Genomic DNA, 26,673 nt, shown 5'->3' with positions numbered 1-26,673 from the left:
TTGCCTTGGCGTTCTTGGGGACAGGGACTATGGTGGTCTCCTTGAAACATGTAGGTATTACAGACTGGGTCAGGGAGAGGTTAAAAATGTCAGTGGCGACACCAGCTGGTCAGCGCATGTTCTATGCTTCCTGGATATCCACCTGGCTGCCGTGTGAATGTTAATCTGTTTAAAGGTCTTCCTCACATTGGCTACGGGCGAGCATCATCACACAGTTGTCCGGAACAGCTGGTGCCTCTTATGCATGGTTCAGTATTGCCAGCCTCGAAGCGAGCATAGAAGGTATTTCGCTCCTCTGGTAGGCTCGCTTCACTGGGCAGCTCGTGGCTGGGTTTCCCTTTGTAATCCAGGATAGTTTGCAAGCTCTGTCAGAGCCGGTGTAGTATGACTCAATCTTAGTCCTGTATTGATGCTTTGCCTGTTTGTTGGTTTGTCGGAGGGGATAGTGGGATTTCTTAGAAATTTCCGGATTAGTGTCCCGCTCCTTGAAAGTGACAACTTTAGCGCAGTGTGGATTGGATAGCCTTGAACGGAGCTCATCCAGTTTATTTTCCAGTTATTGCACTTCGCCAGAACAGAGGGTAGAAGAAATATATCCAAGCTGACGTCTCGTCAGGGATGCAGTGCGCCGTAACTCTTGAGTGTCGGTGAGTTCAGCCTGGTCGGTGATAATCAGTACTTCTTTCACCTCCAACTCATTGAAGTAGAAGTCCTGGTCCAAATCGAGGTTAGTGATGGCTGCTCTGATGTCCAGAAGCTCTTTTCGGTCACAAACGATGATGGAAAAATAACGTATAACTTTTTTTTTATGATCAGTTAAAAGAAATACACAAAATGGCACAATTGGTCAGGAGCTGTAAAATGGACTCTATTCCCTCCAGCGACATTCTGCCTTAGTTCACGATCCAGCTACGATCTGGTTCATATAGAGTCAATGATCTGAGCAGGCCAGACCCAGCTACTATCACATCGCTGCCTTTGGGAGAGCCGAAGGACTGGAACTGTAAAAAATTCCAACTTTTCGACAATTTTTTTCCCCCAAGTAAGACCGCTTCATTTATCCACCAATGTTGGTTGATGTCTGTGAGCAGGAAGTTGTTCCCAGTTGTGTATGTCTATCTTCCTGAGTCTGCCTTTATTGGGGATATATGAGGAGGGGGGGTCCATTGACTTAAGTGGTTCAGGAAACAGACTTTAGTATCAGGGTGAATAATACTATACTACCAATGTTTGTGGAGTTATCTGGTGATCTTGTAGACTTGATTATTTGGGCAGCAGGTATCCTAGTGGTTAGAGCAGGTATCCTAGTGGTTAGAGCAGGTATCCTAGTGGTTAGAGCAGGTATCCTAGTGGTTAGAGCAGGTGGCCTAGTGGTTAGAGCAGGTGGCCTAGTGGTTAGAGCAGGTAGCCTAGTGGTTAGAGCAGGTATCCTAGTGGTTAGAGCAGGTGGCCTAGTGGTTAGAGCAGGTGGCCTAGTGGTTAGAGCAGGTGGCCTAGTGGTTAGAGCAGGTGGCCTAGTGGTTAGAGCAGGTGGCCTAGTGGTTAGAGCAGGTGGCCTAGTGGTTAGAGCAGGTGGCCTAGTGGTTAGAGCAGGTGGCCTAGTGGTTAGAGCGTTGGGCCAGTTACCGAAAAGTTGCTGGATCGAATCCCCAAGTTGACAAGGTAAAAATCTGTCATCCTGCCCCTGAACAAGGCAGTTAACACTGTTTCCCGGTAGGCTGTCAATGTAAAAAAAAAAAAAAAATAGGGAATTATAGTTTGATCTTTGTAGGAATTGTGGATCTGTCCTTGCTCTCCAAGCCAGGCTCCTCATAGAAACGTTTTAATTCATTCTTCTGTGACCGACTCTGAGAAACTGTAAAATTATGGACATTTTTGATCTGCATAGAAACGTTATGCAGGTTCACATTCGTGATAGTTTTGGTTCGGGTTCTGTCTGAGGATCGTTATGTGTAAGGATGTGGATAATTCTGGGCTTTAGTCACATTTTGATGTTCTCTCCTTTTTCAGGATTTAGTGGTTTAAATCATCCTAGAAACTTAATTCACTGTATACGGTCTGGTTGTTAGCCTGCATTATAGCAGCGTGGCCTGAGGGGGGTCGGCAGCGTGGCCTGAGGGGGGTCGGCAGCGTGGCCTGAGGGGGGTCGGCAGCGTGGCCTGAGGGGGGTCGGCAGCGTGGCCTGAGGGGGGTCGGCAGCGTGGCCTGAGGGGGCGGGGGGTCGGCAGCGTGGCCTGGGGCGGTTGGCAGCTGTTTTAAGCTACATTTACAGCAGTACTTTTACAGTAGGGGTCGATGGGTCAGTCAGTGTAGTGAGTTATTACAGTAGCTGTGCTAGAGGGTCGGTGTAGGGAGGTTGTTATGGTAGCTGTGCTAGAGGGGTCGGTGTAGGGAGGTTGTTATGGTAGCTGTGCTAGAGGGGTCGGTGTAGGGAGGTTGTTATGGTAGCTGTGCTAGAGGGGTCGGTGTGGGAGGTTGTTATGGTAACTGTGCTAGCAAATGTGATTTTAATAAGGACACTGACATCTTTCCTTGTGTCCTATTTGAGTTTTCCCTTTGTTGCCAACAGCAATCTATCAAACAGGCGTCCCGAGCTCAGATCCTAGACAAAGCCACGGACTATATCCAGTACATGAGGAGGAAAAACCACACCCACCAGCAGGACATCGACGACCTGAAGAGGCAGAACGCACTGCTAGAGCAGCAAGGTGAGTATGATGGAGAATCTACTGTACCTACGGATCATCTACCTGTAGTATGATGGAGAATCTACTGTACCATCTACCTGTAGTAGGATGGAGAATCTACCGTACGTACGGACCATCTACTTGTAGTAGGATGGAGAATCTACCGTACCTACGGACCATCTCTACCTGTCGTATGATGGAGAATCTACCGTACCTACGGACCATCTACCTGTAGTAGGATTAGTAACCTACCGTACCTACGGACCATCTACCTGTAGTAGGATTAGTAACCTACCGTACCTACGGACCATCTACCTGTAGTAGGATTAGTAACCTACCGTACCTACGGACCATCTACCTGTAGTAGGATTAGTAACCTACCGTACCTACGGACCATCTACCTGTAGTAGGATTAGTAACCTACTGTACCTACGGACCATCTACCTGTAGTAGGATTAGTAACCTACTGTACCTACGGACCATCTACCTGTAGTAGGATTAGTAACCTACTGTACCTACGGACCATCTACCTGTAGTATGATGGAGAATCTACCGTACCTACGGACCATCTACCTGTAGTAGGATTAGTAACCTACTGTACCTACGGACCATCTACCTGTAGTAGGATTAGTAACCTACCGTACCTACGGACCATCTACCTGTAGTAGGATTAGTAACCTACCGTACCATCTACCTGTAGTAGGATTAGTAACCTACCGTACCTACGGACCATCTACCTGTAGTAGGATTAGTAACCTACTGTACCTACGGACCATCTACCTGTAGTAGGATTAGTAACCTACTGTACCTACGGACCATCTACCTGTAGTAGGATTAGTAACCTACTGTACCTACGGACCATCTACCTGTAGTATGATGGAGAATCTACCGTACCTACGGACCATCTACCTGTAGTAGGATTAGTAACCTACCGTACCTACGGACCATCTACCTGTAGTAGGATTAGTAACCTACCGTACCTACGGACCATCTACCTGTAGTAGGATTAGTAACCTACCGTACCTACGGACCATCTACCTGTAGTAGGATTAGTAACCTACCGTACCATCTACCTGTAGTAGGATTAGTAACCTACCGTACCTACGGACCATCTACCTGTAGTATGATGGAGAATCTACCGTACCTACGGACCATCTACCTGTAGTAGGATTAGTAACCTACTGTACCTACGGACCATCTACCTGTAGTATGATGGAGAATCTACCGTACCTACGGACCATCTACCTGTAGTAGGATTAGTAACCTACTGTACCTACGGACCATCTACCTGTAGTAGGATTAGTAACCTACCGTACCAACGGACCATCTACCTGTAGTAGGATTAGTAACCTACCGTACCTACGGACCATCTACCTGTAGTATGATGGAGAATCTACCGTACCTACGGACCATCTACCTGTAGTAGGATTAGTAACCTACCGTACCTACGGACCATCTACCTGTAGTAGGATTAGTAACCTACCGTACCTACGGACCATCTACCTGTAGTAGGATTAGTAACCTACCGTACCTACGGACCATCTACCTGTAGTAGGATTAGTAACCTACCGTACCTACGGACCATCTACCTGTAGTAGGATTAGTAACCTACCGTACCTACGGACCATCTACCTGTAGTAGGATTAGTAACCTACTGTACCTACGGACCATCTACCTGTAGTATGATGGAGAATCTACCGTACCTACGGACCATCTACCTGTAGTAGGATTAGTAACCTACTGTACCTACGGACCATCTACCTGTAGTATGATGGAGAATCTACCGTACCTACGGACCATCTACCTGTAGTAGGATTAGTAACCTACCGTACCTACGGACCATCTACCTGTAGTAGGATTAGTAACCTACCGTACCTACGGATCATCTACCTGTAGTAGGATTAGTAACCTACCGTACCTACGGACCATCTACCTGTAGTAGGATTAGTAACCTACCGTACCTACGGATCATCTACCTGTAGTAGGATTAGTAACCTACCGTACCTACGGACCATCTACCTGTAGTAGGATTAGTAACCTACCGTACCTACGGATCATCTACCTGTAGTAGGATTAGTAACCTACCGTACCTACGGACCATCTACCTGTAGTAGGATTAGTAACCTACTGTACCTACGGACCATCTACCTGTAGTAGGATTAGTAACCTACCGTACCTACGGACCATCTACCTGTAGTAGGATTAGTAACCTACCGTACCTACGGACCATCTACCTGTAGTAGGATTAGTAACCTACCGTACCATCTACCTGTAGTAGGATTAGTAACCTACTGTACCTACGGACCATCTACCTGTAGTAGGATTAGTAACCTACTGTACCTACGGACCATCTACCTGTAGTAGGATTAGTAACCTACCGTACCTACGGACCATCTACCTGTAGTAGGATTAGTAACCTACCGTACCTACGGACCATCTACCTGTAGTAGGATTAGTAACCTACTGTACCTACGGACCATCTACCTGTAGTAGGATTAGTAACCTACCGTACCTACGGACCATCTACCTGTAGTATGATGGAGAATCTACCGTACCTACGGACCATCTACCTGTAGTAGGATTAGTAACCTACTGTACCTACGGACCATCTACCTGTAGTAGGATTAGTAACCTACTGTACCTACGGACCATCTACCTGTAGTAGGATTAGTAACCTACCGTACCTACGGACCATCTACCTGTAGTATGATGGAGAATCTACCGTACCTACGGACCATCTACCTGTAGTAGGATTAGTAACCTACCGTACCTACGGACCATCTACCTGTAGTAGGATTAGTAACCTACCGTACCTACGGACCATCTACCTGTAGTAGGATTAGTAACCTACCGTACCTACGGACCATCTACCTGTAGTAGGATTAGTAACCTACTGTACCTACGGACCATCTACCTGTAGTATGATGGAGAATCTACCGTACCTACGGACCATCTACCTGTAGTAGGATTAGTAACCTACTGTACCTACGGACCATCTACCTGTAGTATGATGGAGAATCTACCGTACCTACGGACCATCTACCTGTAGTAGGATTAGTAACCTACTGTACCTACGGACCATCTACCTGTAGTAGGATTAGTAACCTACCGTACCTACGGACCATCTACCTGTAGTAGGATTAGTAACCTACCGTACCTACGGACCATCTACCTGTAGTAGGATTAGTAACCTACCGTACCTACGGACCATCTACCTGTAGTAGGATTAGTAACCTACCGTACCTACGGACCATCTACCTGTAGTAGGATTAGTAACCTACCGTACCTACGGACCATCTACCTGTAGTAGGATTAGTAACCTACCGTACCTACGGACCATCTACCTGTAGTAGGATTAGTAACCTACTGTACCTACGGACCATCTACCTGTAGTATGATGGAGAATCTACCGTACCTACGGACCATCTACCTGTAGTAGGATTAGTAACCTACTGTACCTACGGACCATCTACCTGTAGTATGATGGAGAATCTACCGTACCTACGGACCATCTACCTGTAGTAGGATTAGTAACCTACCGTACCTACGGACCATCTACCTGTAGTAGGATTAGTAACCTACCGTACCTACGGACCATCTACCTGTAGTAGGATTAGTAACCTACCGTACCTACGGACCATCTACCTGTAGTAGGATTAGTAACCTACCGTACCTACGGACCATCTACCTGTAGTAGGATTAGTAACCTACCGTACCTACGGACCATCTACCTGTAGTAGGATTAGTAACCTACCGTACCATCTACCTGTAGTAGGATTAGTAACCTACTGTACCTACGGACCATCTACCTGTAGTAGGATTAGTAACCTACCGTACCTACGGACCATCTACCTGTAGTAGGATTAGTAACCTACTGTACCTACGGACCATCTACCTGTAGTATGATGGAGAATCTACCGTACCTACGGACCATCTACCTGTAGTAGGATTAGTAACCTACCGTACCTACGGACCATCTACCTGTAGTAGGATTAGTAACCTACCGTACCTACGGACCATCTACCTGTAGTAGGATTAGTAACCTACCGTACCTACGGATCATCTACCTGTAGTATGATGGAGAATCTACCGTACCTACGGACCATCTACCTGTAGTAGGATTAGTAACCTACTGTACCTACGGACCATCTACCTGTAGTATGATGGAGAATCTACCGTACCTACGGACCATCTACCTGTAGTAGGATTAGTAACCTACCGTACCTACGGACCATCTACCTGTAGTAGGATTAGTAACCTACCGTACCTACGGACCATCTACCTGTAGTAGGATTAGTAACCTACTGTACCTACGGACCATCTACCTGTAGTATGATGGAGAATCTACCGTACCTACGGACCATCTACCTGTAGTAGGATTAGTAACCTACCGTACCTACGGACCATCTACCTGTAGTAGGATTAGTAACCTACTGTACCTACGGACCATCTACCTGTAGTAGGATTAGTAACCTACTGTACCTACGGACCATCTACCTGTAGTAGGATTAGTAACCTACCGTACCTACGGACCATCTACCTGTAGTAGGATTAGTAACCTACCGTACCTACGGACCATCTACCTGTAGTAGGATTAGTAACCTACCGTACCTACGGACCATCTACCTGTAGTAGGATTAGTAACCTACCGTACCTACGGACCATCTACCTGTAGTAGGATTAGTAACCTACTGTACCTACGGACCATCTACCTGTAGTATGATGGAGAATCTACCGTACCTACGGACCATCTACCTGTAGTAGGATTAGTAACCTACTGTACCTACGGACCATCTACCTGTAGTATGATGGAGAATCTACCGTACCTACGGACCATCTACCTGTAGTAGGATTAGTAACCTACTGTACCTACGGACCATCTACCTGTAGTAGGATTAGTAACCTACCGTACCTACGGACCATCTACCTGTAGTAGGATTAGTAACCTACCGTACCTACGGACCATCTACCTGTAGTAGGATTAGTAACCTACCGTACCTACGGACCATCTACCTGTAGTAGGATTAGTAACCTACCGTACCTACGGACCATCTACCTGTAGTAGGATTAGTAACCTACCGTACCTACGGACCATCTACCTGTAGTAGGATTAGTAACCTACCGTACCTACGGACCATCTACCTGTAGTAGGATTAGTAACCTACTGTACCTACGGACCATCTACCTGTAGTATGATGGAGAATCTACCGTACCTACGGACCATCTACCTGTAGTAGGATTAGTAACCTACTGTACCTACGGACCATCTACCTGTAGTATGATGGAGAATCTACCGTACCTACGGACCATCTACCTGTAGTAGGATTAGTAACCTACCGTACCTACGGACCATCTACCTGTAGTAGGATTAGTAACCTACCGTACCTACGGACCATCTACCTGTAGTAGGATTAGTAACCTACCGTACCTACGGACCATCTACCTGTAGTAGGATTAGTAACCTACCGTACCTACGGACCATCTACCTGTAGTAGGATTAGTAACCTACCGTACCTACGGACCATCTACCTGTAGTAGGATTAGTAACCTACCGTACCATCTACCTGTAGTAGGATTAGTAACCTACTGTACCTACGGACCATCTACCTGTAGTAGGATTAGTAACCTACCGTACCTACGGACCATCTACCTGTAGTAGGATTAGTAACCTACTGTACCTACGGACCATCTACCTGTAGTATGATGGAGAATCTACCGTACCTACGGACCATCTACCTGTAGTAGGATTAGTAACCTACCGTACCTACGGACCATCTACCTGTAGTAGGATTAGTAACCTACCGTACCTACGGACCATCTACCTGTAGTAGGATTAGTAACCTACCGTACCTACGGATCATCTACCTGTAGTATGATGGAGAATCTACCGTACCTACGGACCATCTACCTGTAGTAGGATTAGTAACCTACTGTACCTACGGACCATCTACCTGTAGTATGATGGAGAATCTACCGTACCTACGGACCATCTACCTGTAGTAGGATTAGTAACCTACCGTACCTACGGACCATCTACCTGTAGTAGGATTAGTAACCTACCGTACCTACGGACCATCTACCTGTAGTAGGATTAGTAACCTACTGTACCTACGGACCATCTACCTGTAGTATGATGGAGAATCTACCGTACCTACGGACCATCTACCTGTAGTAGGATTAGTAACCTACCGTACCTACGGACCATCTACCTGTAGTAGGATTAGTAACCTACCGTACCTACGGATCATCTACCTGTAGTAGGATTAGTAACCTACTGTACCTACGGACCATCTACCTGTAGTAGGATTAGTAACCTACTGTACCTACGGACCATCTACCTGTAGTAGGATTAGTAACCTACCGTACCTACGGACCATCTACCTGTAGTAGGATTAGTAACCTACCGTACCTACGGACCATCTACCTGTAGTAGGATTAGTAACCTACCGTACCTACGGACCATCTACCTGTAGTAGGATTAGTAACCTACCGTACCTACGGACCATCTACCTGTAGTAGGATTAGTAACCTACCGTACCATCTACCTGTAGTAGGATTAGTAACCTACTGTACCTACGGACCATCTACCTGTAGTAGGATTAGTAACCTACTGTACCTACGGACCATCTACCTGTAGTAGGATTAGTAACCTACCGTACCTACGGACCATCTACCTGTAGTAGGATTAGTAACCTACCGTACCTACGGACCATCTACCTGTAGTAGGATTAGTAACCTACTGTACCTACGGACCATCTACCTGTAGTAGGATTAGTAACCTACCGTACCTACGGACCATCTACCTGTAGTATGATGGAGAATCTACCGTACCTACGGACCATCTACCTGTAGTAGGATTAGTAACCTACTGTACCTACGGACCATCTACCTGTAGTAGGATTAGTAACCTACTGTACCTACGGACCATCTACCTGTAGTAGGATTAGTAACCTACCGTACCTACGGACCATCTACCTGTAGTAGGATTAGTAACCTACTGTACCTACGGACCATCTACCTGTAGTAGGATTAGTAACCTACTGTACCTACGGACCATCTACCTGTAGTAGGATTAGTAACCTACCGTACCTACGGACCATCTACCTGTAGTATGATGGAGAATCTACCGTACCTACGGACCATCTACCTGTAGTAGGATTAGTAACCTACCGTACCTACGGACCATCTACCTGTAGTAGGATTAGTAACCTACCGTACCTACGGACCATCTACCTGTAGTAGGATTAGTAACCTACCGTACCTACGGACCATCTACCTGTAGTAGGATTAGTAACCTACTGTACCTACGGACCATCTACCTGTAGTATGATGGAGAATCTACCGTACCTACGGACCATCTACCTGTAGTAGGATTAGTAACCTACTGTACCTACGGACCATCTACCTGTAGTATGATGGAGAATCTACCGTACCTACGGACCATCTACCTGTAGTAGGATTAGTAACCTACTGTACCTACGGACCATCTACCTGTAGTAGGATTAGTAACCTACCGTACCTACGGACCATCTACCTGTAGTAGGATTAGTAACCTACCGTACCTACGGACCATCTACCTGTAGTAGGATTAGTAACCTACTGTACCTACGGACCATCTACCTGTAGTAGGATTAGTAACCTACCGTACCTACGGACCATCTACCTGTAGTAGGATTAGTAACCTACCGTACCTACGGACCATCTACCTGTAGTAGGATTAGTAACCTACTGTACCTACGGACCATCTACCTGTAGTAGGATTAGTAACCTACCGTACCTACGGACCATCTACCTGTAGTAGGATTAGTAACCTACTGTACCTACGGACCATCTACCTGTAGTAGGATTAGTAACCTACTGTACCTACGGACCATCTACCTGTAGTATGATGGAGAATCTACCGTACCTACGGACCATCTACCTGTAGTAGGATTAGTAACCTACCGTACCTACGGACCATCTACCTGTAGTAGGATTAGTAACCTACTGTACCTACGGACCATCTACCTGTAGTATGATGGAGAATCTACCGTACCTACGGACCATCTACCTGTAGTAGGATTAGTAACCTACCGTACCTACGGACCATCTACCTGTAGTAGGATTAGTAACCTACCGTACCTACGGACCATCTACCTGTAGTAGGATTAGTAACCTACTGTACCTACGGACCATCTACCTGTAGTAGGATTAGTAACCTACTGTACCTACGGACCATCTACCTGTAGTATGATGGAGAATCTACCGTACCTACGGACCATCTACCTGTAGTAGGATTAGTAACCTACTGTACCTACGGACCATCTACCTGTAGTAGGATTAGTAACCTACCGTACCTACGGACCATCTACCTGTAGTATGATGGAGAATCTACCGTACCTACGGACCATCTACCTGTAGTAGGATTAGTAACCTACCGTACCTACGGACCATCTACCTGTAGTAGGATTAGTAACCTACCGTACCATCTACCTGTAGTAGGATTAGTAACCTACCGTACCTACGGACCATCTCTACCTGTCGTATGATGGAGAATCTACCGTACCTACGGACCATCTACCTGTAGTAGGATTAGTAACCTACCGTACCTACGGACCATCTACCTGTAGTAGGATTAGTAACCTACCGTACCTACGGACCATCTACCTGTAGTAGGATTAGTAACCTACCGTACCTACGGACCATCTACCTGTAGTAGGATTAGTAACCTACCGTACCTACGGACCATCTACCTGTAGTAGGATTAGTAACCTACCGTACCTACGGACCATCTACCTGTAGTAGGATTAGTAACCTACTGTACCTACGGACCATGTTTCTGTAGCGTGTGTTTGTCTGCTTATGGGTCAAATTTGGACATTGACCTTTGAAACTTTGCCTCTTCATCTTCTCAACCCTTTTCTTTATTCTCCCTTGCTCCCTCTCCTCCATCTTTTTTCTCCCTTTGTCTATTTCCTTCCTTTCTCTGTCCTCTTCTTCTCCCCATTCTCTTTTCCCCTGTAGTGCGTGCCCTGGAGAAGGTGAAGGGGTCGACGCAGCTCCAGGCCAGCTACAGTTCTTCAGACAGCAGCCTGTACACCAACCCTAAAGGCAGCGCTGTGTCCGCTTTCGACGGAGGCTCTGACTCCAGCTCCGAGTCCGAGCCAGAGGAACCCCCAGCCCCCAGGAAGAAGCTCCGCGTGGAGGCCAGCTAGGACTCTGGACTAGCCCACAGTGCCACGCCTGGTGTGGATGGGTACTGCAGGCACGGGTACTGGTCCAGTAGTCCGTACTTATCCTGTAATTCCCACTACATTCTTTCTCTGGATGTGCTCTCACTGCATAGGGAAGACTACAATCCTTCCCTCATGATCTGTCTATCCTGAAGTCTCTTCATCATGCTATCCGCTGGAGAGGGAGGGAGGGAGGGAGGGAAGACAGCTGAGAGGAAGAACATTGATTTTAGAACAAAACGTGCAAGGAAAAAAAACAAAACATTTTCCTTTTCTCGCTCTCTCTCCCCTTTCCTCTCCTCTCTCAGCAATGTCAACTATCCAAAACTCTCTCCTCCCAGTGGAAGGCTATGGAGAGAAGAGGCGTACTCCTCCAAGCACTGCTGAAATATTATTTTGTTTTTTTGTTGTCTTTGTCTGTTTTAGAATTTACACACGTCAAGAAGAGTCTGTCGGAGAAGCTTACCTTTTTTTTAAACCATTTTTTAAAACCAACTTTTTTTCCACAAAAAGAATTTGAAGCTAAATATTGATGTAAAAGTGAAAGAAAAACCCACCTCAGGCCCATAGAATTAGTTTTCCATTTTGACACACGTTGAAATTAAAACGAATATAATCCCATTTGTAGAAAAACATTGATGTTTTGGAAAAAAGGACTAGATTCCTTCCGTCTTTTAGCTTGAACTAGTGAATGAGTTTAGGTGGCTGAGTCAGTAACCTCCATGTTTTAAATAAATACAAACGTTATTGATTGTATTGTTTTCAAGTTCTCAAAAAATGTTATGCATTTTGTATTCTCACAAATTTGTCACTTGTAGTTGTGCTTCAAAGGTATGAAATAGATATGAATGTCAATGTAGTTCCCATCTTCTATTCAATTTGAGGAGAAAATGACGTCCCTGTCAAGGTGTTGTGAATTACACAGTGAACTCTTAATGTCGGCGACTCCCCAAGTGGAAAAAAAAAAAAAGAAAGCGTTTTGTGTGTCTAGGAAATGTGTGTATGTATATCTTTTCAATTATCTCCCCTCCCTCCCCCATTTTTAGGGTATGATTAGTGTAAACTAAATAATCTTTGTCCGATTCCATTCCATGGAAATTACAAGTATGTTGTACATACTGCCGACAATTGTCTTGCAAGTTGAGGCCTACCTTTTACTATGAGACTATAAATAAAACTATTTTATCCTTTAAAAAGTGTGATTCTGTATTTTGTTGCAGGTTCTTCTGTTAAGTGGACAACGTATCCAAACATTTCTAATCTGAAGAGAAATGATACATTATATGGTTTAGATCTTGTCACCTGCATTGTAAATAACAGGTGTAGACTAACAGTGAAATGCTTATGGGCCCTTCCCCACAATGCAAAGGGGGGGGGGGGGGACAGAAAACAACGATAACTTGCCATCAGTACGGAGTTGATGTGCCAGGGTAACAGGAAATTGAGGTAGATATGTACATATATGTAGGGATGAAGTGACTTGGCATCAGTACTGAGTTGATGTGCAGGGGTAACAGGTAATTGAGGTAGATATGTACATAGGGATTTAGTAACTTGGCATCAGTACTGAGTTGATGTGCCGGGGTAACAGGTAATTGAGGTAGATATGTACATAGGGATTTAGTGACTTGGCATCAGTACTGAGTTGATGTGCCGGGGTAACAGGTAATTGAGGTAGATATGTACATAGGGATTTAGTGACTTGGCATCAGTACTGAGTTGTTGTGCCAGGGTAACAGGTAATTGAGGTAGATATGTACATAGGGATTTAGTGACTTGCCATCAGTACTGAGTTGATGTGCCAGGGTAACAGGAAATTGAGGTAGATATGTACATATATGTAGGGATGAAGTGACTTGGCATCAGTATGGAGTTGATGTGCAGGGGTAACAGGTAATTGAGGTAGATATGTACATATATGTAGGGATGAAGTGACTTGGCATCAGTACTGAGTTGATGTGCCGGGGTAACAGGTAATTGAGGTAGATATGTACATATATGTAGGGATGAAGTGACTTGGCATCAGTACTGAGTTGATGTGCCGGGGTAACAGGTAATTGAGGTAGATATGTACATAGGGATTTAGTGACTTGGCATCAGTACTGAGTTGTTGTGCCAGGGTAACAGGTAATTGAGGTAGATATGTACATAGGGATTTAGTGACTTGCCATCAGTACTGAGTTGATGTGCCAGGGTAACAGGAAATTGAGGTAGATATGTACATATATGTAGGGATGAAGTGACTTGGCATCAGTATGGAGTTGATGTGCAGGGGTAACAGGTAATTGAGGTAGATATGTACATATATGTAGGGATGAAGTGACTTGGCATCAGTACTGAGTTGATGTGCCGGGGTAACAGGTAATTGAGGTAGATATGTACATATATGTAGGGATGAAGTGACTTGGCATCAGTACTGAGTTGATGTGCCGGGGTAACAGGTAATTGAGGTAGATATGTACATAGGGATTTAGTGACTTGACATCAGTACTGAGTTGATGTGCCGGGGTAACAGGTAATTGAGGTAGATATGTACATAGGGATTTAGTGACTTGCCATCAGTACTGAGTTGATGTGCCGGGGTAACAGGTAATTGAGGTAGATATGTACATAGGGATTTAGTGACTTGCCATCAGTACTGAGTTGATGTGCCAGGGTAACAGGAAATTGAGGTAGATATGTACATATATGTAGGGATGAAGTGACTTGGCATCAGTATGGAGTTGATGTGCAGGGGTAACAGGTAATTGAGGTAGATATGTACATATATGTAGGGATGAAGTGACTTGGCATCAGTACTGAGTTGATGTGCCGGGGTAACAGGTAATTGAGGTAGATATGTACATATATGTAGGGATGAAGTGACTTGGCATCAGTACTGAGTTGATGTGCCGGGGTAACAGGTAATTGAGGTAGATATGTACATAGGGATTTAGTGACTTGCCATCAGTACTGAGTTGATGTGCCGGGGTAACAGGTAATTGAGGTAGATATGTACATATATGTAGGGATGAAGTGACTTGGCATCAGTACTGAGTTGATGTGCCGGGGTAACAGGTAATTGAGGTAGATATGTACATAGGGATTTAGTGACTTGCCATCAGTACTGAGTTGATGTGCCAGGGTAACAGGTAATTGAGGTAGATATGTACATAGGGATTTAGTGACTCGGCATCAGTACTGAGTTGATGTGCCGGGGTAACAGGTAATTGAGGTAGATATGTACATAGGGATTTAGTGACTCGGCATCAGTACTGAGTTGATGTGCAGGGGTAACAGGTAATTGAGGTAGATATGTACATAGGGATTTAGTGACTCGGCATCAGTACTGAGTTGATGTGCCGGGGTAACAGGTAATTGAGGTAGATATGTACATATATGTAGGGATGAAGTGACTTGGCAACAAGATAGATCAACGCGTAGTGCTGTGGTTACTGGAGTCTAAATAATTAGTGCAAAAAAGGGTCAGTGCAGATTAGTCCAGGTGGTTAACTCTTCAGCAGTCTTGTGGGTAGAAGCTGTTCAGGGTCCCGTTGGTTCCAGACTTGGTGAATGACATACAGTTCAGGATTTGAACATCGTTTAAACCCTCTGTGTCAACCTATCCTACAGAGTTATGAGATGAATGACAGAACTGTGTGTTCCTGTGTTTACGGAGTGCTGACAGTCCATCCATCCACCTAGAGGACTGTGTGTTTACTGAGTGCTGACAGTCCATCCATCCACCTAGAGGACTGTGTGTTTACTGAGTGCTGACAGTCCATCCATCCACCTAGAGGACTGTGTGTTTACTGAGTGCTGACAGTCCATCCATCCACCTAGAGGACTGTGTGTTTACTGAGTGCTGACAGCCCATCCATCCACCTAGAGGACTGTGTGTTTACTGAGTGCTGACAGTCCATCCATCCACCTAGAGGACTGTGTGTTTACTGAGTGCTGACAGTCCATCCATCCACCTAGAGGACTGTGTGTTTACTGAGTGCTGACAGTCCATCCATCCACCTAGAGGACTGTGTGTTCCTGAGTGCTGACAGTCCATCCATCCACCTAGAGGACTGTGTGTTTACGGAGTGCTGACAGTCCATCCATCCACCTAGAGGACTGTGTGTTTACTGAGTGCTGACAGTCCATCCATCCACCTAGAGGACTGTGTGTTTACTGAGTGCTGACAGACCATCCATCCACCTAGAGGACTGTGTGTTCCTGAGTGCTGACAGTCCATCCATCCACCTAGAGGACTGTGTGTTTACTGAGTGCTGACAGTCCATCCATCCACCTAGAGGATTTCGTGTTTTTCTGGTTTGTAATGGCAGCGGGTATCCAGGGCTGCGTTCAGTACGACAAAACGGTGTGCAAACTAATTCAATGGAAACGGAACTGTTAAACTCTGTTGGCCCAGAGGGTGATTACCTTGTGTGTGTGTGTGCTGCCTGAGTTTTGTGATTTCAAACGGCCACACCCCACCAAATAGGAGCAAATGTAACTCAAAACCACAAAACGTAGCAAACAAAGCTAATTGAACACACCCCAGGTGCGTGTCTGGTGTCAAAATGACTGACGGGAGGCATATATAACTCCTGTCATGTCACACAACTGGTTTGCCCTCGCAGGAAAACATAGGGTGTGACACCCTATACCCTACATAATACACTCCTTTTGACAATGGGCCATAGGACTCTGGTCAAAAGTAGTGCACTATGTAGGGAACATAATGCCATTTGGGACAGAACTGTGTTATGATAGAGGGCAGTTCTGTTCTGTGAGCCGTTTGATGACAAACTGGCCAACAGGGTTGAAGAATTCAAAGAACTGCTTACCCTTCTGACTTCTCAGAAATGAAATGGGTGGAGGCCAGAGACATACATGTAGAGTTTAGACAACTTTTATATTGTTCTAATTCCAGACATTCAGTTACATTGTTAAAATAATGCTCGTTCTGGACATTCTATTCCCCATTCAGTGTTAATGGAGTTCTAACATGGCTTCTATAGAATGTTGTAGTGTCATGTTAATGGGGTTCTAACATGGCTGTTATAGAATGTTGTAATGTCATGTTAATGGGGTTCTAACATGGCTGCTATAGAATGTTGTAGTGTCATGTTAATGGGGTTCTAACATGGCTGTTATAGAATGTTGTAGTGTCATGTTAATGGGGTTCTAACATGGCTGTTATAGAATGTTGTAGTGTCATGTTAATGGAGTTCTAACATGGCTTCTATAGAATGTTGTAGTGTCATGTTAATGGGGTTCTAAAATGGCTGTTATAGAATGTTGTAGTGTCATGTTAATGGGGTTCTAACATGGCTGCTATAGAGTCATGTTGATGGGGTTCTGACATGGCTGCTATAGAATGTTCTAGTGTCATGTTAATGGGGTTCTAACATGGCTGCTATAGAATGTTGTAGTGTCATGTAAATGGAGTTCTAACATGGCTGCTATAGAATGTTGTAGTGTCATGTTAATGGGGGTCTAACATGGCTGCTATAGAATGTTGTAGTGTCATGTTAATGGGGGTCTAACATGGCTGTTATAGAATGTTGTAGTGTCATGTTAATGGGGGTCTAACATGGCTGCTATAGAATGTTGTAGTGTCATGTTAATGGGGGTCTAACATGGCTGTTATAGAATGTTGTAGTGTCATGTTAATGGGGTTCTAACATGGCTGCTATAGAATGTTGTAGTGTCATGTTAATGGGGTTCTAACATGGCTGTTATAGAATGTTGTAGTGTCATGTTAATGGAGTTCTAACATGGCTGTTATAGAATGTTGTAGTGTCATGTTAATGGGGTTCTAACATGGCTGTTATAGAATGTTGTAGTGTCATGTTAATGGGGTTCTAACATGGCTGTTATAGAATGTTGTAGTGTCATGTTAATGGGGTTCTAACATGGCTGTTATAGAATGTTGTAGTGTCATGTTAATGGGGTTCTAACATGGCTGTTATAGAATGTTGTAATGTCATGTTAATGTGTTCTAACATGGCTGCTCTAGAATGTAGTGTCATATTAATGGGGTTCTAACATGGCTGTTACAGAATGTTGCAGTGTCATGTTGATGCATCATAATGCAGAACTCTCAATGTCCCAACTCTTTGTATATACAGTGGGGAGAACAAGTATTTGATACACTGCCGATTTTGCAGGTTTTTCTACTTACAAAGCATGTAGAGGTCTGTAATTTGTATCATAGGTACACTTCAACTGTGAGAGACGGAACCAGAAAATCACATTGTATGATTTTTAAGTAATTCATTTGCATTTTATTGGGATGGTGTTATTGGGGTTGTACTCATCCTTCTTCTTCCTCCAAACACGGCGAGTGGAGTTTAGTCTCATCAGACCACATGACCTTCTCCCATTCCTCCTCTGGATCATCCAGATGGTCATTGGCAAACTTCAGACGGGTCTGGACATGCGCTGGTTTGAGCAGGGGGACCTTGCGTGCACTGCAGGATTTTAATCCATGACGGCGTAGTGTGTTACTAATGGTTTTCTTTGAGACTGTGGTCCCAGCTCTCTTCAGGTCATTGACCAGGTCCTACTGTGTAGTTCTGGGCAGATCCATCACCTTCCTCATGATCATTGATGCCCCACGAGGTGAGATCTTGCATGGAGCCCCAGACCGAGGGTGATTGACCGTCATCTTGAACTTCTTCTATTTTTTTATAATTGCGCCAACAGTTGTTGCCTTCTCACCAAGCTGCTTGCCTATTGTCCTGTAGCCCATCCCAGCCTTGTGCAGGTCTACATGTTTATCCCTGATGTCCTTACACAGCTCTCTGGTCTTGGCAATTGTGGAGAGGTTGGAGTCTGTTTGATTGAGTGTGTGGACAGGTGTCTTCAGAATTCTTACTGGTTGGTAGATGATCAAATACTTAAACACATATACTTATAAATCATACAATGTGATTTTCTGGATTTTTGTTTAAGATTCCGTTTCTCACAGTTGAAGTCTACCTATGATAAAAAATTACAGACCTCTACATGCTTTGTAAGTAGGAAAGCCTGCCAAATCGGCAGTGTATCAAATACTTGTTCTCCCCACTGAATATGGCTCTGACTGGAGCTAGTAACTATTGAAGATATTAATGTGAATAACTTCAGATTGACTTGGCTTAAAACAGCTTTACACAGAGGAGTTTAGGTCAGTCATCCACAAACGTTCTGCACTAGTGGTATGAACATTTATTTGGGTTAATTCACCTTGGTCAGACGACCACAACAGTCACAGTACATATTACATTTCTGTATAAAGTAAATAACTCACAACCATCCAAGATTCCAACAATTTATACTCAGGCCTTTATTTGGACAGCCCTAATTTTCTCCTCTTCTCCCAATCCCGTGTTTGTCAGTTGGGGACCAGCAATCAACCCGTTTTGCTGGATGGATACTTGTAGTCCACTTCTCAGCAAGCACACCGCTCCACATATACAGTCCCTTCACAACGTTCACAGCCCTTTTAACTTTTCCACATTTTGTGTTACAGACAGAATTTAATATGAATTACATTTTAGATTTTTGTTATTGATAACCATAATGTCAAAAGTGGTCATTTTGTTTGCAGAACATGTTGTTTTTTTAAAATGCTGAAACTATTCCCCCCCTTTTGTTATGACTAATTTAAGTTCAGGAGTAAAAGTGTTAAACAAGTCACATGGACTCACTGTGTTCAATAATAGTGGTTAACATGATTATTGAATGCCTACCCCCACACATACAGGTAAGGCCCCTCAATCGAGTAGTGAATTGCAAGCACAGATTCAACCACAACGACCAGGGAGGTTTTTCCAATGCCTTCCAAAGAAGGGCACCTATTGGTAGATGGGTAAAAAATAAAAAAAAGCTAAATATCCCTTGGAGCATGGCAAAGTTATTTATTACACTTTGTATGGTATATCAATACACCCAGTCACTACAAATATACAGGCGTCCTTCCTAACTCAGTTGCCGGAAAGGAAGGAAACTGCTCTGGGATTTCACCATGAGGCCAACGGTGAGGATGGCTCAACATTGTACTTACTCCACAATACTAACCTAATTGAAAAGAAGGAAGCCTCCATATATCCTGTTGCAACAAGGTACTAAAGTAATACTGCAAAAAAATGTGGCTAATAAATTTAATGTTTTGTCCTGAATACAAAGCGTTATGTTTGGGGCAAAATCCAATACCGCGTTCCATATTTTCAAGAATACTAGTGGCTGCATCATGTTATGGGTATGCTTGTCATTGTTAAGGACTGGGGAGTTTTTCAGGATAAAAAAAATTAACAGAATGGAGCAAAGCACATGCAAAATCCTAGAGGAAAATCTTTCAACCAGACACTGGGAGATGAATTCACCTTTCAGCAGAACAATAAGCTAAAACACAAGGCCGAATCGACACTGGATTTGCTTAACCAAGACGACATTGAATATTTGAGTTGTCTCGTTACAGTTTTTACTTATATCTACTTAAAATTCTATGACAAGACTTGACATGATTCTATGACAAGACACTCTGGATGAACTGCAGAGATCTACAGCTGAGGTGGGAGACTCTGTCCATAGCACAACAATCAGTCGTATATTGCACAAATCTGGCCTTTATGGAAGAGTGGCAAGAAGAAAGCCATTTCTTAAAGATATCCATAAAAAGTGTTGTTTAAAGTTTGCCACAAGCCACCTGGGAGACACACCAAACATGTGGAAGAAGGTGCTCTGGTCAGATGAAACCAAAATTGAACTTTTTGGCAACAATGCAAAACGTTATGTTTGGCGTAAAAGCAACACAGCTCATCACCCTGAACACACCATCCCCACTGTCAAACATGGTGGTGGCAGCATCATGGTTTGGGCCTGCTTTTCTTCAGCAGGGACAGGGAAGATGGTTCAAATTGATGGGAAGATGGATGGAGCCAAATACAGGACCATTCTGGAAGAAAACCTGATGGAGTCTGCAAAAGACCTGAGACTGGGACGGAGATTTGTCTTCCAACAAGACAATGATCCAAAACATAAAGCAAAATCTACAATGGAATGGTTCAAAAATAAACATATCCAGATGTTAGAATGGCCAAGTCAAAGTCCAGACCTGAATCCAATCGAGAATCTGTGGAAAGAACTGAAAACTGCTGTTCACAAATGCTCTCCATCCAACCTCACTGAGCTCGAGCTGTTTTTGCAAGGAGGAATGGGAAAAAATGTCAGTCTCTCGATGTGCAAAACTGATAGAGACATACCCCAAGCGACTTACAGCTGTAATCGCAGCAAAAGGTGGCGCTACAAAGTATTAACTTAAGGGGGCTGAATAATTTTGCACGCCCAATTTTTCAGTTTTTGATTTGTTAAAAAAGTTTGAAATATCCAATAAATGTCGTTCCACTTCATGATTGTGTCCCACTTGTTGTTGATTCTTCACAAAAAAATACAGTTTTATATCTTTATGTTTGAAGCCTGAAATGTGGCAAAAGGTCGCAAAGTCCAAGGGGGCCGAATACTTTTGCAAGGCACTGTATGTACATAGGGATTTAGTGACTTAGCATCAGTACTGAGTTGATGTTCAGGGGTAACAGGTAATTGAGGTAGATATGTACATATATGTAGGGATGAAGTGACTTGGCATCAGTACTGAGTTGATGTGCAGGGGTAACAGGTAATTGAGGTAGATATGTACATAGGGATTTAGTGACTTGGCATCAGTACTGAGTTGATTTGCCAGGGTAACAGGTAATTGAGGTAGATATGTACATAGGGATTTAGTGACTTGGCATCAGTACTGAGTTGATGTGCCGGGGTAACAGGTAATTGAGGTAGATATGTACATAGGGATTTAGTGACTTGGCATCAGTACTGAGTTGATGTGCAGGGGTAACAGGTAATTGAGGTAGATATGTACATAGGGATTTAGTGACTTGGCATCAGTACTGAGTTGATGTGCCAGGGTAACAGGTAATTGAGGTAGATATGTACATAGGGATTTAGTGACTTGGCATCAGTACTGAGTTGATGTGCAGGGGTAACAGGTAATTGAGGTAGATATGTACATAGGGATTTAGTGACTTGGCATCAGTACTGAGTTGATGTGCCGGGGTAACAGGTAATTGAGGTAGATACGTACATAGGGATTTAGTGACTTGGCATCAGTACTGAGTTGATGTGCCGGGGTAACAGGAAATTGAGGTAGATATGTACATATATGTAGGGATGAAGTGACTTGGCATCAGTACGGAGTTGATGTGCCGGGGTAACAGGTAATTGAGGTAGATATGTACATATATGTAGGGATGAAGTGACTTGGCAACAAGATAGATCAACGCGTAGTGCTGTGGTTACTGGAGTCTAAATAATTAGTGCACAAAAGGGTCAGTGCAGATTAGTCCAGGTGGTTAACTCTTCAGCAGTCTTGTGGGTAGAAGCTGTTCAGGGTCCCGTTGGTTTCAGACTTGGTTCCAGACATACAGTTCAGGATTTGAACATCGTTTAAACCCTCTGTGTCAACCTATCCTACAGAGTTATGAGATGAATGACAGAACTGTGTGTTCCTGTGTTTACGGAGTGCTGACAGACCATCCATCCACCTAGAGGACTGTGTGTTTACTGAGTGCTGACAGTCCATCCATCCACCTAGAGGACTGTGTGTTCCTGAGTGCTGAGAGTCCATCCATCCACCTAGAGGACTGTGTGTTTACTGAGTGCTGACAGTCCATCCATCCACCTAGAGGACTGTGTGTTTACGGAGTGCTGACAGTCCATCCATCCACCTAGAGGACTGTGTGTTTACTGAGTGTTGACAGTCCATCCATCCACCTAGAGGACTGTGTGTTTACGGAGTGCTGACAGTCCATCCATCCACCTAGAGGACTGTGTGTTCCTGAGTGCTGACAGTCCATCCATCCACCTAGAGGACTGTGTGTTCCTGAGTGCTGACAGTTCATCCATCCACCTAGAGGACTGTGTGTTTACTGAGTGCTGACAGTCCATCCATCCACCTAGAGGACTGTGTGTTCCTGAGTGCTGACAGACCATCCATCCACCTAGAGGACTGTGTGTTCCTGAGTGCTGACAGTTCATCCATCCACCTAGAGGATTTCGTGTTTTTCTGGTTTGTAATGGCAGCGGGTATCCAGGGCTGCGTTCAGTACGACAAAACGGTGTGCAAACGAATTCAATGGAAACGGAACTGTTAAACTCTGTTGGCCCAGAGGGTGATTACCTTATGGTGTGCGTGTGCTGCCTGAGTTTTGTGATTTCAAACGGCCACACCCCACCAAATAGGAGCAAATGTAACTCAAAACCACAAAACATAGCAAACAAAGCTAATTGAACACACCCCAGGTGCGTGTCTGGTGTCAAAATGACTTGACGGGGGGCATATATAACTCCTGTCATGTCACACTACTGGTTTGCCCTCGCAGGAAAACATAGGGTGTGACACCCTATACCCTACATAATACACTCCTTTTGACAATGGGCCATAGGACTCTGGTCAAAAGTAGTGCACTATGTAGGGAACATAATGCCATTTGGGACAGAGCTGTGTTATGATAGAGGGCAGTTCTGTTCTGTGAGCCGTTTGATGACAAACTGGCCAACAGGGTTGAAGAATTCAAAGAACTGCTTACCCTTCTGACTTCTCAGAAATGAAATGGGTGGAGGCCAGAGACATACCTGTAGAGTTTAGACAACTTTTATATTGTTCTAATTCCAGACATTCAGTTACATTGTTAAAATAATGCTCGTTCTGGACATTCAATTCCCCATTCAGTGTTAATGGAGTTCTAACATGGCTTCTATAGAATGTTGTAGTGTCATGTTAATGGAGTTCTAACATGGCTTCTATAGAATGTTGTAGTGTCATGTTAATAGGGTTCTAACATGGCTGTTATAGAATGTTGTAGTGTCATGTTAATGGGGTTCTAACATGGCTGTTATAGAATGTTGTAGTGTCATGTTAATGGAGTTCTAAAATGGCTGTTATAGAATGTTGTAGTGTCATGTTAATGGGGTTCTAAAATGGCTGTTATAGAATGTTGTAGTGTCATGTTAATGGGGTTCTAACATGGCTGTTATAGAATGTTGTAGTGTCATGTTAATGGGGTTCTAAAATGGCTGTTATAGAATGTTGTAGTGTCATGTTAATGGGGTTCTAACATGGCTGTTATAGAATGTTGTAGTGTCATGTTAATGGGGTTCTAACATGGCTGCTATAGAGTCATGTTGATGGGGTTCTGACATGGCTGCTATAGAATGTTCTAGTGTCATGTTAATGGGGTTCTAACATGGCTGCTATAGAATGTTGTAGTGTCATGTTAATGGAGTTCTAACATGGCTGCTATAGAATGTTGTAGTGTCATGTTAATGGGGGTCTAACATGGCTTCTATAGAATGTTGTAGTGTCATGTTAATAGGGTTCTAACATGGCTGTTATAGAATGTTGTAGTGTCATGTTAATGGGGTTCTAACATGGCTGTTATAGAATGTTGTAGTGTCATGTTAATGGGGTTCTAAAATGGCTGTTATAGAATGTTGTAGTGTCATGTTAATGGGGTTCTAAAATGGCTGTTATAGAATGTTGTAGTGTCATGTTAATGGGGTTCTAAAATGGCTGTTATAGAATGTTGTAGTGTCATGTTAATGGGGTTCTAACATGGCTGTTATAGAATGTTGTAGTGTCATGTTAATGGGGTTCTAAAATGGCTGTTATAGAATGTTGTAGTGTCATGTTAATGGGGTTCTAACATGGCTGCTATAGAATGTTGTAGTGTCATGTTAATGGAGTTCTAACATGGCTGCTATAGAATGTTGTAGTGTCATGTTAATGGGGGTCTAACATGGCTGCTATAGAATGTTGTAGTGTCATGTTAATGGGGGTCTAACATGGCTGTTATAGAATTTTGTAGTGTCATGTTAATGGGGTTCTAACATGGATGCTATAGAATGTTGTAGTGTCATGTTAATGGGGTTCTAACATGGCTGTTATAGAATGTTGTAGTGTCATGTTAATGGGGTTCTAACATGGCTGTTATAGAATGTTGTAGTGTCATGTTAATGGGGTTCTAACATGGCTGTTATAGAACGTTGTAGTGTCGTGTTAATGGGGTTCTAACATGGCTGCTATAGAATGTTGTAGTGTCATGTTAATGGGGTTCTAACATGGCTGTTATAGAATGTTGTAGTGTCATGGTAATGGGGTTCTGACATGGCTGTTATAGAATGTTGTAGTGTCGTGTTAATGGGGTTCTAACATGGCTGTTATAGAATGTTGTAGTGTCATGTTAATGGGGTTCTAACATGGCTGTTATAGAATGTTGTAGTGTCGTGTTAATGGGGTTCTAACATGGCTGCTATAGAATGTTGTAGTGTCATGTTAATGGGGTTCTAACATGGCTGTTATAGAATGTTGTAGTGTCATGTTAATGGGGTTCTGACATGGCTGTTATAGAATGTTGTAGTGTCATGTTAATGGGGTTCTAACATGGCTGCTATAGAATGTTGTAGTGTCATGTTAATGGGGTTCTAACATGGCTGCTACAGAATGTTGCAGTGTCATGTTAATGGAGTTCTAACATGGCTGCTCTAGAATGTAGTGTCATGTTAATGGGGTTCTAACATGGCTGCTCTAGAATGTAGAGTCATGTTAATGGGGTTCTAACATGGCTGCTACAGAATGTTGCAGTGTCATGTTAATGGAGTTCTAACATGGCTGCTCTAGAATGTAGTGTCATGTTAATGGGGTTCTAACATGGCTGCTCTAGAATGTAGAGTCATGTTAATGGGGTTCTAACATGGCTGCTACAGAATGTTGCAGTGTCATGTTAATGGGGTTCTAACATGGCTGCTACAGAATGTTGCAGTGTCATGTTGATGCATCATAATGCAGAACTCTCAATGTCCCAACTCTTTGTATATACAGTGGGGAGAACAAGTATTTGATACACTGCCGATTTTGCAGGTTTTTCCACTTACAAAGCATGTAGAGGTCTGTAATTTGTATCATAGGTACACTTCAACTGTGAGAGACGGAACCAGAAAATCACATTGTATGATTTTTAAGTAATTCATTTGCATTTTATTGGGATGGTGTTATTGGGGTTGAACTAATCCTTCTTTCTCCTCCAAACACGGCGAGTGGAGTTTAGTCTCATCAGACCACATGACCTTCTCCCATTCCTCCTCTGGATCATCCAGATGGTCATTGGTAAACTTCAGACAGGCCTGGACATGCGTTGGCTTGAGCAGGGGGACCTTGCGTGCGCTGCAGGATTTTAATCCATGACGGCGTAGTGTGTTACTAATGGTTTTCTTTGAGACTGTGGTCCCAGCTCTCTTCAGGTCATTGACCAGGTCCTGCCGTGTAGTTCTGGGCTGATCCCTCACCTTCCTCATGATCATTGATGCCCCACGAGGTGAGATCTTGCATGGAGCCCCAGACCGAGGGTGATTGACCATCATCTTGAACTTCCATTTTCTAATAATTACACCAACAGTTGTTGCCTTCTCACCAAGCTGCTTGTCCTGTAGCCCATCCCAGCCTTGTGCAGGTCTACATTTTTATCCCTGATGTCCTTACACAACTCTCTGGTCTTGGCAATTGTGGAGAGGTTGGAGTCTGTTTGATTGAGTGTGAGGACAGGTGTCTTCAGAATTCTTACTGGTTGGTAGATGATCAAATACTTGTGTCATGCAATAAAATGCTTAAAACACATACTTATAAATCATACAATGTGATTTTCTGGATTTTTGTTTTAGATTCCGTTTCTCACAGTTGAAGTCTACCTATGATAAAAAATTAC

At 43.8% G+C, this 26,673-nt stretch overlaps 1 protein-coding gene across 9 annotated transcripts in view; it reads left to right on the top strand.

The window, feature by feature from the left end:
• LOC110529304 (protein max) overlaps positions 1 to 13,095 on the top strand; it is a 28,824-nt gene extending 15,729 nt beyond the window's left edge. For 8 of the 9 annotated variants that reach the window (XM_021611425.2, XM_021611427.2, XM_021611426.2 and 5 more), the window contains 2 exons: positions 2,570 to 2,708; positions 11,691 to 13,095. In XM_021611425.2, the coding sequence (XP_021467100.2) occupies positions 2,570 to 2,708; positions 11,691 to 11,881 (330 nt within the window). In that variant the 3' untranslated portion in view covers positions 11,882 to 13,095. The remainder of the gene's footprint in view (positions 1 to 2,569; positions 2,709 to 11,690) is intronic. The other variant, XR_005052766.1, reaches the window with a different exon arrangement.
• The last annotated feature ends 13,578 nt before the right edge of the window (positions 13,096 to 26,673 follow it).

Source organism: Oncorhynchus mykiss, chromosome 8 (assembly GCF_013265735.2).
Source record: "Oncorhynchus mykiss isolate Arlee chromosome 8, USDA_OmykA_1.1, whole genome shotgun sequence".
Lineage (NCBI taxonomy): Eukaryota > Metazoa > Chordata > Actinopteri > Salmoniformes > Salmonidae > Oncorhynchus > Oncorhynchus mykiss.
Note: the sequence above shows the minus strand (reverse complement) of the source record. Positions and strands in the feature narration are given on the sequence as shown.